General features: G+C 42.5%; 1 protein-coding gene across 1 annotated transcript; it reads right to left on the bottom strand.

Annotated features, from left to right (window-relative positions):
• Positions 1 to 4053: 4053 nt before the first annotated feature.
• LOC148139001 (E3 ubiquitin-protein ligase TRIM39-like) lies at positions 4054 to 5797 on the bottom strand. Its single transcript, XM_087980817.1, has 2 exons — positions 5723 to 5797; positions 4054 to 4644 (listed from the first exon to the last, which is right to left on the bottom strand). The coding sequence occupies exons 1-2, from the start codon at positions 5795 to 5797 to the stop codon at positions 4054 to 4056; spliced, it is 666 nt and encodes a 221-aa protein (XP_087836943.1).
• Between the last annotated feature and the right edge of the window lie 7773 nt (positions 5798 to 13570).

Here is a 13570-nt window from a genome sequence, read left to right on the forward strand (position 1 = left end):
GCAGCGTATTCCCAACACTCAACGCCTTTTGTGTGAAAACAAATGCCTCAGACATGTATTTTGAACATTCTGAAACCCACCCCCACACCTTGAACCTGTATGCCCTAGTAGTTGACTTATCCACCCTGTGAAAAAAAAACTCATACTTTCCACTCTATCCATGCCATTCACAATCTTACAAGCTTCTATCAGGTTGCCCCATAACCTGTGTAATCCAACGTTTCTTCATAACTAATGTCCCTCATAACTAGGCAACATCCTGGTAAACCTCTTCTGTGCCCTCTCGCAAGCATCCTCATCCTTCCGGAAGTGTGGTGCCAAGAACTGTATGCAATATTCCAAGTGTGGTCTAATTAAAGTTCTATAAATCTGCAGCATAACCTGTCGATACTTATACTCAGTGCACCTTCCAGTGAGGACAAGGATGCCATAGGCCGTTTTTTCTGCTTTATCTATCTGCACTGCCACCTTCAGTGATCATGTCTGGATCTCTCTGCATATCAATACACATAAGGGTTCTGCTATTCCGTGTTTTATTTCCAACTGTACTTGATCTTCCAAAATGCATCACCTCACATTTGTCTGGATTGAACTTCATCTGCCGGTCATTTGCCCATGCCTTCAATATCCTGCTGTAACTTCTGACAATCCTCCTCACTATCCACACGTTTGCATTGATATAAGTATATAAGCAAGGCAACTTACTAATTATACCAGCCACGTTTTCCTCCAAATCATCATATAGTTCATGAACAGCAGAAGTACCAGCACTGATCCTTGTGGGAAACCACTAGTTACAGCCTTCAATTTCGAAAAGCGTCCTTCTACCGCTACTCTCTCTGTCCTATGACTAAGCCAGTGTTCTTTGATTTAGCTATTCTTCTGAAATTTCATCCCTTGTCCTCAGTTTTTAGATTAAAATTGTACTTCCTGAATTATGGTGTTCGCTAAAAAGAGCAATCACAAGACAATAGGCCTGTAAACCTTCCCACCTTTTCAGTTACATCTCTCCTCAGTACTGTGGTGTCCACAATCGAGAACCTGCTTCGCATTCATCTGTCTCTGAGCAATGTAGCTTTCTATTTCGCATCTTATTTACACTTTGTTAGCTTGCTCGTGTCTCTGGTAATAATTGAAAGATGAGGTTTTATAATTTAGTCTATGTCGTCAAATTTAATACACTAGTGACTGATCGAACACTTCAATTCCATTCAACCAAACATCCCCCCTCATACCATTTAAAATCATATGTTAGTTGATCTCCACTATAAACACAAACAAAGGCAAAGATATCCCGGACCTCTGGGTAGAGAATTCCAAAGATTCACCACTCTTTAATTAAAACAAAACGTCATTACTGTAGTGATTTATTCCATACCACACGTTCTTTACGCAGGTAGCCTTCCAATGAAAACAAAATCGTCCCTGAAATCTCCCCAAGCAAAGTACACCTTTCCTGACGTTTATGCCCAGAATGAAACATGACATCAATCGATCTCTACAAAGCTTAAGAAAATGTATTGTGTTGTTTTGTACTCCACGTGTCAGGGTGCAATCATAAAACATGTGTAACAAAATACAACATGTTAAGATGCTTCAGAGTTTTGTTACGATGTAAATATTGGTCAGTAAAACTGTCATTCATGCAGCAATATTGCACCTTATTACTATAAGCTTAGTCAAAAGCTCTGCAGTGGTGAGTGTTTTAGGATTAAGTAGAGGTCGAAATACGACTTTAAAATGTTGAGAGTCTTGGGTCCAAGTATATGTGAACATTCTGTCATGAGATGTGACTGTCTCTGGCAAGTTTTACTATTCGTTATAAAGCCCCTAAATAAAGAGGCCATTTCAGGGAGTGATTAAGAAATAACCATCTTGTGTGGGTTTGGAGACCTTACCAGGTAAGAATGGCACATTTACTTCCTTTAAGGACGTTCATGAACGAGTAGATCTTTTACCCTCACGAATAATAGTTTAATAGTCACCTTTACTGAGAATAGCTTTCACGTTCAGATTTTTCAATGAAGCTTAAATGCCAGAATCAGTTTTTTTTAAAGCCAAGTTTCCAAAGAATTCGTCTAGGCTACTGGATTACAAGGCCAGTAATAAAGTTATACTAAGACATACACATCAAAGATGGAACAATTCAAATGAGGTTTAATAACAGGCTGTAATTAAATGGATCAGATATCTTGGAGACTTTTTAGATACACGGAGATCACAGAAGTAGAGAGGCACTTGGGGAAAAGAAAAAGTTGAATGATTGCACAATCAGCGCCTCCCTTAGATGGGCGAATGTTGGTCATGAAGATGCGAAAATAATAAAGGTAAGTGTGGTCAACAGTGTTTTCAACTGGGATGAAGCACATGCCATTCGGTGCAAAAGTGGAGAACAATGTCCATCAACACACGCAAGAAGAGACAGACACACTCAGTGAAATCAGACTACATTGTTTATTTCAATCTGAGCGGTTACAGACAATTTTAGCACATCCATTTCGCACTTTGCTCTGTTGAGTGGAAATCCCTGCACTGAATTGAAATCACAGGTTGATATTACACCAGCGTAAATCCTATCAGAGCATGGAGAATAACTATGACTGATTCTGGAAATGAGCCCAAGCACACAAAAAGAGAAAATACACGAAGAAAAATAAATACCGATCGAGATGATGAAACACAGGATCGAAAAAAATAATTAGCATCCCCATATCTTTATCTATTTCTCTGTCTGCCTGTGGGAATTTCATTCCATCTACTAATTCATCCATCTATCTGTCTTGTTCTCTCTGCATTGATGTAAGTATATAAGCAAGGCACGGCAGGGCAAGGGAGAACGTGCGCGTCTACAAAGTCACACTGAGCTGAAAAGCGAAGGTGGTATTTGAAGTGAGGGAAGAAAGGAAGAGAGACAAAAGTATTGGCGAATAGAGTACAATGTAGGGAAATGTGAGCTTACAGGAAGAACAGAGGACCTAAGCATAACTAAAAAGGATAAAATAAAACCACGTTAAGGTTGTGGGTACCCGTGCTAAAATTTAAATATACGAGTATACTATTTCAGAAGGGCAAAGGGAAAACTATCAATATCAGAATTTACTTAAAGAAAATGTGCATGAAAATAGGGGAAGTCTTACTACGTCTATAAAAGGCATCAATACGTTCACAGTTAGAGTATTACGAATAGTTTTGATCCCTTCACCTAAAGAAAGATAAATTGCCATTGGAGCCAGTTCACTCGGTTGATCCTGGGCATATAGAGGTTTTCTTATGAGGGGACATTTGAAAGATTTGACCTGTACTCATTGCATTTTAGACGAATGCAGGTAACCTTACTGCAACATGTAAGTGTCTTAAGAGCATTGACAAGTTAGACTCCGACACAATGTTTTCCATTTTGGGTGGTTCCAGGACCACACAGCATAATCTCAGAATAAGGAGTCGCCTGGTTAGGTTACAGAAGAGGAGTCCAGTTGTCTGTCAATGGTGAATAAATCCGTCGAATTAATTACAGCAGAACATTGTGATGCCTGTGTCCTTATTATATTCAAGACTGAAATAGACTTTGTTTTAAAACCAGTAAGGGAATCTAGAGGTATTGGGAAAGCATGTTGAAGATTATCAGATCAGTCAGAAAACTAAGCAGACGAGCATAATGGAATGGTCTACTTCTGCTCCTCCCTCTTACAGTTGTATGGGCTTAGAGTCTTATGCTTAACGGCGAGAGACCTAGAGAATTTGATACCAGAGAATAGCAGTTTGACGGGGAGGATGAAGTGAAATCTGAGTGACTGAGCGAGAGGCAGATACAGAAAGAGTTTTAGAGAGACCTAAACGTATCAGGGCAATTAGCAGTGACAGGTTTGCAAAGCTGAAAATGTGTTGCTGGAAAAGCGCAGCAGGTCAGGCAGCATCCAAGGAGCAGGAGAATCGACTTTTCGGGCTCCTTGGATGCAGTCTGACCTGCTGCGCTTTTCCAGTAACACATTTTCAGCTCTGATCTCCAGCACCTGCAGCCCTCACTTTCTCCTAACAGGTTTGCAAAGACCAATTCTACAGAATGATCAAGGTAGCTTGCTGAAAAGAGCCGACCCAGAGCCTAAAGATAGGAAAGATCCGCCCAGTGAGGATGGTTTTAAAAGTGTACAGGTGGGAGGAATCCTCTGGGTTGTAGAAGGATACGCGCCCTTCTTCGTAGTTTAGATAGATGCCCACTTTGCTCAGCTGGACAACGACGATGAGGTTACCAAGAGTACGCACTTGTTGGCCTCCAGGCTTGAAATTCCACAGCATTACAGTCCAGAAGCCTTCCTGCGGCGAGGGTCTCTTCCACTGGCCTAGAGACACGTGTTGTCTAGCCAGGCCCACACTCCACACCGTGTTGGGGCTCACAGACACGAGCCAGTACTTACGCCCGCTGGTGTATCCTTCCTTTCCCCATACAGACCATGTATCCGAGTGTTTCTTCCAGAGGTGCGGACCACCTTGCCCAGCAGCGCGATCCCAGCGGATGCTGGACCTATCCTTGGACAAGCTGAAGCGGGGATCAGCCGTGTATTCGTCCAGCAAGACGTCCACTGCAGAGACAAAACAAAGGCGGAGACGCCAGGATGAGTGTCCATGCTGCTGAAAGCCTTTCAGAATCTATTGAACAAAATTTTGCACGAGCCAAATCGCTTCGATGAACTCGTTGCCCACAAGAATGGAGTTGAAAAATGTGGTGCTGGAAAAACACAGCAGGCCAGGCAACATCCGAGGAGCAGGAGAATCGATGTTTAGGGCATACACCCTTCTTCAGGAATTTGGCTGGTGTGCCAAGCGGTCTGAGGTAAAAGGTAGGGGGGAGGGAATTTGAGGTCTTCTCTTGACCTGCAAACTTTTTCCCGACCTCTCCGCGCCCACCCCCTCTCCGGCATATCACCCCCACCCTCACCTCCTTCCACCTATCGTATTGCCAGCGCCCCTCCCCCAAATCCCCTCCCCCCTACCTTTTATCTCAGCCCGTTTGGCACACCAGCCTCATTCTTGAAGAAGGGCTTATGCCCGAAATGTCGATTCTCCTGCTCCTCGGATGTTGCCTGGCTTGCTGTGTTTTTCCAGCACCACATTTTTCAACTCTGGCACATTCAATCATCTGCAGTCCTCACTTTCTCCTAGCCCATAAGAATGGTAAAGATAGAACCTCTTACTAAATTTAAGAATTAGTTCAGTGTATGGTTTTGATCTCAAGAATTATGCATCTATGGGCCAAGTGTGGGAAAACGGGATTAGCATAGTGAGGAGTTGTTTTTGCCCGGCGCAACCGGAATAGGGGGAAGGGCTTTTTATGTGCTGTGCATCTCTCATTGCTCTAACATTTTACATCAACTCATTTTGTTTTATGTTTTCATTTCACCTTTTATGAATGCATGCTTCCCAATATCAAACAAAAGAGACCGAATTCTAATTCTACGTGTCAATAACCCTCAGTACGCTTGAATAACGACATCAAACTCATTCAATTATCAAAATTATTAGTTTATTAGAAATGCACTCGTGTTCCCTACTCTTTTGGAAGCTTGTCAATTGCCTTGCTAAAAGTTCCGTTTATAATTTTAAACTTAGTTTGTCTCGTTTGGTATAAACTCATTGGAGGAAACATTCTCTCTGTATATACTGTCCTGTGCGGTCTAATCCACTGAAATAGCTCATTCCTTTGTGGAAAACTAACTCCCTCAATTACGTCTTGGTTATTCGTGGAAAGGTGATGGCTTGTCCGTTTTTCATCCCCTGAATGATGTATGGTTTGTACTTCCATCGTTAGAGCGTTCTGATTGTGTTCTCAACATCACATTGACTTCTGCCACCGATACCCTTTTCCAGCTGTCTGTCTGTCTGACTGCCTGTCTGCCTGTCTAACTATATGTCTACTCTACGTTTAAAATATTAAATGACTTTAACTTCGCCACATTGAACGGCACAGTGGCTCAGTGATTAGCAATGCTGCCTCACAGCGCCAACAACCCGAGTTTCATCCCAGCTTTGGGTGACGGTGTAGAGCTTGCAGTTCTCCCAGTGTCAGCGTGGGTTTCCTCCTGGTGCTCCGGTTTCCTCCCTCGGTCCAAAAATGTGTAGGTTACGTGGATTGGCCATGCTAAAATTTTCCATGGTGTTCAGGCATGTGTCCGATAGATGGGTTAGCCATGATGGATATGATAGGTGGCTGGTTCTGGATGGGATGTTCTTCGGAAGTCCTGCGCGGACTCGATGGACTGGATTATCTCTTTTCTGTAGGGAGTCTATGATTCCCTGGGAATTCGAAATATTCATGGGCCAACTCCTGAGTCCTGTTCTACAATGACTAAACCTTGCTTTTAAATTGCGCCTAGATCTGGCATTAGAAAGAGGTAACAGGCTTTCTCCATACCTCTTATCAACTCGTCTCAGGAGGTGGTATCTTAATAATATCACTTCATTACTCTAAACTCAACTGAATACACACTCAGCGTGTCTAATCCTTTGTGTTCAGACAGCCAACTATCGCATCCTGTGATGTAGTGTTGTCTCTTTTGGATTTATCCTGTTCTTCAGGAGAAACAAAATTTCTAGGCTTTTTTTTGTAAAAACAAAGAACTGTTTTCATATTGTGAGCTTTTCTGCATCTGTTTTATTCTTGGGGAAATCTCTCCTGCGCCTCATCCAAGATCAATGTGTCTATCCCTCTGTGTGATGTACACAATTGGAGTTGATGCATCAGTGCATCTTGATAAAAAGGAAAGAATATCACCAAGTTCAAAGACTTTTTTGACATCTTTGTCATATCCTGCCTCCTTTTTCTTACCTTCTGAGGAAACAATCGTCTTCCATTCTGGGAAATAGAATCGGAGTAGAATTATCTTTAGAAATGGTTATATTCTAGCTTTCACTCGGCGCGGCAAATGAAAGGAAAAACAAAATCAAGTTCGAGACCATATATTGTTATTGGATTATTGAGTGAAATTACATTGAAATTTGAACATATCGCACTACTTGGGATGGAAATCCGTGGAGAAGGCAAAGCCTATAAGGTCAATTTACTTCTCTTTCTATCATCTCACGCAGCCACATATAAAGTGATCATAAAAGTTCTGACCCATTGTGAGATAGCCATCTCTTTCTAATTAAGATGGAGATGGTTTTGCTGACACTGAGCGCACAAAATATTCAACAGCTCCTCACCAGGAAGGGACACGTTGAAATATGTAGACTCCTTGGAAGTGGGAGGCTTAGCAGCTAATTCACCCAGTACAAATTCCAATACAATAAAGTGAAATGTTTGCACAAGTCCCTTTGTGCGGAGGTACGCCTGGTCGCTGGTCTAGAGACTTGACCTCGTAAATATTTGACTCACAAGTCCAAATATGCTATCAATGAGTTTGCAACTAACAGCAATTGCATTTTAGAAAGCAAAGATTCTGAATTTGAAACCATAAGCTTTGGAACGTCTAACAATCTGTGAGCAGACTTTGGACAATTCAGTACCCATTAAAAACATTAAACCTGAATCAGAAAAGTATAATAAATTATGTCAATACGTTCGTACAATGTTGACCTCTTTATCCTAATATTCTCATGTTAAAATCCCGCGAGGTTTAACAGACTACATTTAGGAGACTCGAGCTCCCACCCAAATAATTTGCTATTCAAGCTAATGGCGGAGGAGCGACACTGCTTGCGAACTTCTGGGCCAGAGCACATCCACTTGCGCCTGCTTTCTTTGCTTGTTATTACTTTACTCTTTGCTTTGTAGACTGCCTTTTCGGGATCTTCGATAGTGCGAGAGTGGGCCAGCCCTCTCGAGCATGTGCGGCACCAGCGGCAGGAGTCTGTTCCGGGGGAACAAGCACGGGGAGAGTGGTCGCCCCATAAGTGGCGACTTTGATATTTCAGTGGAACCAGCGCAGAACTGGAGGCGGCGGCGGTACATGGCCTCTGCCTTGGCTGGCGCATGGCGGCAGGCCCAAATCCATATTCCTGGCTGGGCTCCTGGAGGCAGGAGTCCTGAAAGGAATCTGATGCAGGAGCATTGGTGGGCACGGAGCCTGTTGTGGAGATTCACTGCCCCCACCCCACCCATGTCTCGTGCAGCGCAAGAGGGGAGGAAGAACTCTCTTTTTTGTTATATCTTATATGGTGTGGGAATGTGGTAACATAATACAATTTTCAATATTTATTTGTTAAATGGAAGTGGCAATGGTTCATTCAACGTAATTGCTTGTATTGCACAGGAAGGGCGTGTCTGGAAATATTTGATGTGGGGAGATAAGGAAGTATGGATCCAAGGGGTACAATAGGTTGCGAGGAAGCGAAAAGATGGGGTAAAGAGCATCAAGTCTGTTTTGGAGTGTGTGTGCTTCCTTCTGTTGAAAGCTACCAGAATGCAGCTTCTACTACTAATCTCAATTGAGAGGCAATTTTATACTCTTCTGAGGCGATTGATTATGGTACAGTTGTACATCAAAAGTCTGTGATCATAAAGGCACCCTCTAAGGTCGAGGAGCTTTTAATGAGACTTTCGAACATCAAAATGGGAGTTGATTGAAGTGCCTCTGTGGAGGAAGGCAGGACAAGCAGCGAAATGGGGCATAGGATGGTGGCATTTGAAATTCTTTCAGGAGTTAGAGGTCTCGGTCTCACCTTTTATTTTTATGTTTTCCTTGCAGTCTGCAGAACACAATGAGGAATGGAAAGACAAATTACACAAATGAGTTAACAGGGAAAATTTGTAACTGGCCAATGACGGTTCATTGTTAAAATAATTCATTTAGTAGGATCAAGACAGAGTCATAGAGATGTACAGTACAGAAACAGACCCTTTGGTCCAACCCGTCCATGCCGACCAGATATCCCAATCCAATCTAGTCTCACCTACAAGCACCCGAACCATGTCCATCCAAACCCTTCCTATTCATATACCTATCCAGATGCCTTTTAAATGTTGCAATTGTACGAGCATCCACCTCTGCCTCTGCCAGTTCATTCCATACACGTACTAGCCTCTGTGTGAAAAAGTTGCCCCTTAGGTCTCTTTTATATCTTTCCCCTCTTCCCTTAAACCTATACCTTCTAGTTCTGAATTCCCCCACCCCAGGGAAAAAAAAAACTTTGCCTATTTATCCTATACATGCCCCTCATGATTTTATAAACTTCCATGACGTGACCGGTCAACCTCCGGCGCTCCAGGGAAAACAGACCCAGCCTATTCAACCTCCCCCCATAGTTCAAATCCTCCAACACTGGCAACATCCTTGAACATGTTTTCTGAACCCTTTAAAGTTTCACAACGTCCTTCTGATATGAAGGAGACCAGAATTACATGCAACATTTCAGAAGTGGCCGAACCAATTTCCTGTACAGTTGCAACGGGACCTTTCAACTCCCCTGTCAATATTCTGACCAATAAAGGAATGCATACCGAACTCCTGCTTCACTATCCTATCTACCCGCAATTCCACTTTCAAGGAGCTATGAACCAGCACTCCAAGGTCTCTTTGTTCAGCCACACTCCCTCGGACCTTACCATTAAGTGTATAAGTCCTGCTAAGATTTGCTTTCCAAAAATGAAGCATCGCACATTTATCTAAATTAAAATCCACCTGCCACTTCTCAGCACATTGGCCCATCTGGTCAAGATCCCATTGTAATCTGAGGTAACCTTCTTCACTGCCCATAACCGCTCCAATTTTGTTGTCATCTGCAAACTTACTAACTGCAATTCGTATGCTCGCATCTAAATCATTTATATAATTGATGAAAAACAGTGGACCCAGCACTGATCGTTGTTGCACTCCACTGGTCACAGACCTCCAGTCTGAAAGACAACCCTCCACTACCACCCTCTCTCTTCTACCTTTGAGCCAGTTCTGTATCCAAATGGCCAGTTCTCCCTGTATTCCACGAGTTCTAACCTTCCTTACCCGTCTCCCATGAGGAACCTTGCTGAACGCCTAACTGAAGTTCAAATAGATCACGTCCATAACTCTGTTCTCATCAATCCTCTTTGTTACATTTTCGAAAAAAAAACCCAATCAAGATTGTGAGACATGATTTTCCACGCACAAAGCTATATTGACTATCCCTAATCAGTCCTTGCCTTTCCAAATACATGTACATCCTTCCCCTCTGAATTCCCTTCAACAACTTGTCCACCACCGATGTCAGGCTCACTGGCCTATAGTACCCTGGCTTGTCCTTGTCACCCTTCTTAAACCGTGGCACCACGTTAGCCAACCTCCAGTTTTCCGGCACCTCACCTGTGAATATTAATAATATCTCCACAAGGGGCCCAGCGATCACTTCCCTTGCTTTAGTTCTCGGGTACACCTGATCAGGTCCTCGGGATTTGTCCACTTTTATGCGTTTCAAGACATACAGCACTTCCTCCTCTGTAATATGGATATTTTTCAAGATTGTCATCATCTATTTCTCTACATTCTATATCTTTCATGTCCTTTTCCACAGTAAACACTGATGCAAAATACTCATTTAGTATCTCCCCTATCTCCTGCAGTTCCGCACAAAGGCCATCATGCTGATCATTAAAGGGCCCTATTCTCTCCCGTGGTAACATTTTGTCCTTGATGTATTTGTCAAAACCCTTTGGATTCTCCTTAACTCTACTTTCCAAAGATGTCTCATGCCCCGTTTTTGCCCTTCCGATTTCCCTCTTAAATATACTCCTTCTGCCTTTATACACTCCTAAGGATTCATTCGATCTGTCTTGTCTATACCCGACTTATGCTTTCTTCTTTTTCTCAACCAAACCCTCATTTTATTTTAGTCATCCAGCATTCCCTACACCTACCAGCGTTTCCTTTCTCCCTAACAGGATTATACTGTCTCTAGACTCTCGTTATCTCATTTCTGAAGGTTTCCCATTTCCAACCAATCCTGTACCTGTGAACATCTGCCCTAACCAGCTTTTGAATGTTCTTGTCTAATACCGTGAAAATTAGCCTTCCTCCAATTTAGAACTTCAACTTTTAGATCTGCTCTATCCCTTTCCATCATTATTTTAAAACTAATAGAATTATAGTCGCTGGTCCCAAAGTGCTCCCCCACTGACACCTCAGTCACCTGTCCTGCTTTATTTCCAAACAGTAGGGTCAAGGTTTGCACCTTCTCTAGTAGGTACATCCAAATATTGAATCAGAAAGTTTTCTTGTACACACTTAACAAATTCCTCTCCATCTAAACCCTTAACACTATGGCAGTCCCAGTCTATGTTTAGAAAGTTAAAAACACCTACCATAACCACCTTATTATTCTGACAGATGCCTGAAATCTTCTTGCAAATACGTTTCTCAATTTACACTGTCTGTTAGTGGGTCTATAATACAATCCCAATAAAGTGATCATGCCTTTCTTGTTTCTCACTTCAACCCAAGTAATTTCCCTGGATGTATTTCTGGGAATATCCTTCCTCAGTACAGCTGTAATGCTGTCAATAAAGCCAACCATCCCTCCTCTCTTGCCTCCCTTTCTGTCCTTCCTGTATCATTTGTATCCTGGAACATTAAGCTGCCAGTCCTGTCCATTCCTGAGCCATGTTTCTGTAACTGCTATGATATCCCAGTCCCATGTTCCTAACCATGCGCTGCATTCATCTGCTTTCCCTGTTAGGCGTCTTGCACTGAAATAAATGCAGTTTAATTTATCAGTCCTGTTTTGTTCTCTGCGTTCTCTCTGCCTGCCCTGCATGTTTGACTCGATTCTTTTCTCAACTGTACCAGTCACAGATTGATCTCTTGCCTCACTATCTCCCTGGGTCTTACCCCATCACCTTAATAGTTTAAAGCCTCCTGACCAGCTCTAACAAATCTCCCTGCCAGTCTATTATCCCCTTGCAATTCAGGTGAGATTCTAACGATGCAAAAATGAGAACCCTTGTCCCATGCACAAGCTCCTCACCCATGCATTCATCTGCTGAATCCTCCTATCCCTACCGTGACCAGCTCGCAGCATCAGAGCAATCCAGATATTCCTGGAGCATCTCCTTTTTAACTTCCTGCCTAACTCTCTGTATTCTCCCTTCAGAATCTCAACATTTTCCCGCGCTATGTTGTTGGTTCCAGTGTATACAATGACCCCTTGCTGGTCCCTCTCCCAACTGAGAACATTATTCACCCTCTCTGAGACATCCTTAGTCCTGGCACCAGGGAGGTAACACACTATTATGATTTTTCGCTGCTGGCCACAGAAACATCTGTCTGTGCCTCGGACTAGAAAATCTCCTAACGCAATTGATCTCTTGGAACCCGATGTACCCCTCATTGCATTAGAGCCAGGCTCGATACCAGAAACTAAGCTGTTCTTGCTACATTCCCTGAGAATTCATCACCCTTACATTTTCCAAAACAGTATAATTGTTTGAAATGGGGATAGCCACAGAAGACTCCTGCACTACCTGTCTTCCCCTCTCACCTTTCCTGGAGGTAACACATCTATGTGACTGCATCTGCAACTTTTTCCCCTTCCTGTAACTGCCGTCTATCACATCGCCTTGCTCTTGCAGATTTTTCATTGCCTCTAAATGTCTCTCCAAACGATTAATTTGATCGATAGGATTTGCAACCAATAATATTTATTGCAGATAAAACCCTCAGTCACACGTAAAATCTTCCTAAACTCACACATCCGACAAGAAGAGCATATCACTTTACTAAAGGCCATTTTTGCTTCTTCCGAGAAACAGACACAGAAAATAGCACTGCCTTATTCCTCGACGAAACATTGCTCCAAGTAATTTAATACTGATGGCTTCTTTTCTTCATTTTAATCATGAAACATATCTCAATAAAACATATAATCAAGAAAAAAAACCCACTTTACTCACTACTGCACACTGACTGTAAGGCCACACTTAAAAAAGTACTCACTTATTTGTTTCTATGCGGTGACCTCTCCCAAACAGACTCCTCCAAGATTAGTTGTGAATTTCATGGTGTTTTAATTTTCCCAGACGCACTCCGATGCCCAGTGAATTGAAACAACAAAGGCAATATCTGCGCAGGTTCATTGCTGTGTCAGGGAGCAGTGTAGGTTTCTTTTTCTCTTTCCTGTACTGACCTCACCATATGCTGTCTTTGTTTGTTCCTTTCCCTTTTAAAAGTGCTGTTGTTTTGATTTTGTTTTTCTCCAAATTTCCAGAAAACAATGCAACAGCATATAAAACAGTAAATGCTGCTCCTGGAATTCGAGGAAATCACCTCCAACACTTAGAATACTTCAAGAAAGGAGCAATCTGTTACAGCCAGAGCATTTTCCCGTCCTCTATCCCGGATTACCCGGATTTCTGTACTATTTTCTTTTATTAATCCACACTTAGTAGCATTTATGTCCCGAATATTAATTTATTGGATCACTTCAGAGGATAGTTGGAAATCAAACAGGCTTGCAGTAAAATAGACTCCCTTCTAAATCTGGACCATCTAAGGACTGTGGCTTTGATTTCTGAATCAATGTTTATGAATCCGTTGGGAGCTTACAACAATCCTGCAGGATACCTTCGACAGCAGTATTTTATTAGTCAACCTGGTTCAAATGTTGAAAG

This window comes from Chiloscyllium plagiosum, unplaced genomic scaffold, assembly GCF_037043375.1.
Source record: "Chiloscyllium plagiosum isolate Xiang-an unplaced genomic scaffold, Cpla_swu_hap1 HiC_scaffold_38, whole genome shotgun sequence".
NCBI lineage: Eukaryota > Metazoa > Chordata > Chondrichthyes > Orectolobiformes > Hemiscylliidae > Chiloscyllium > Chiloscyllium plagiosum.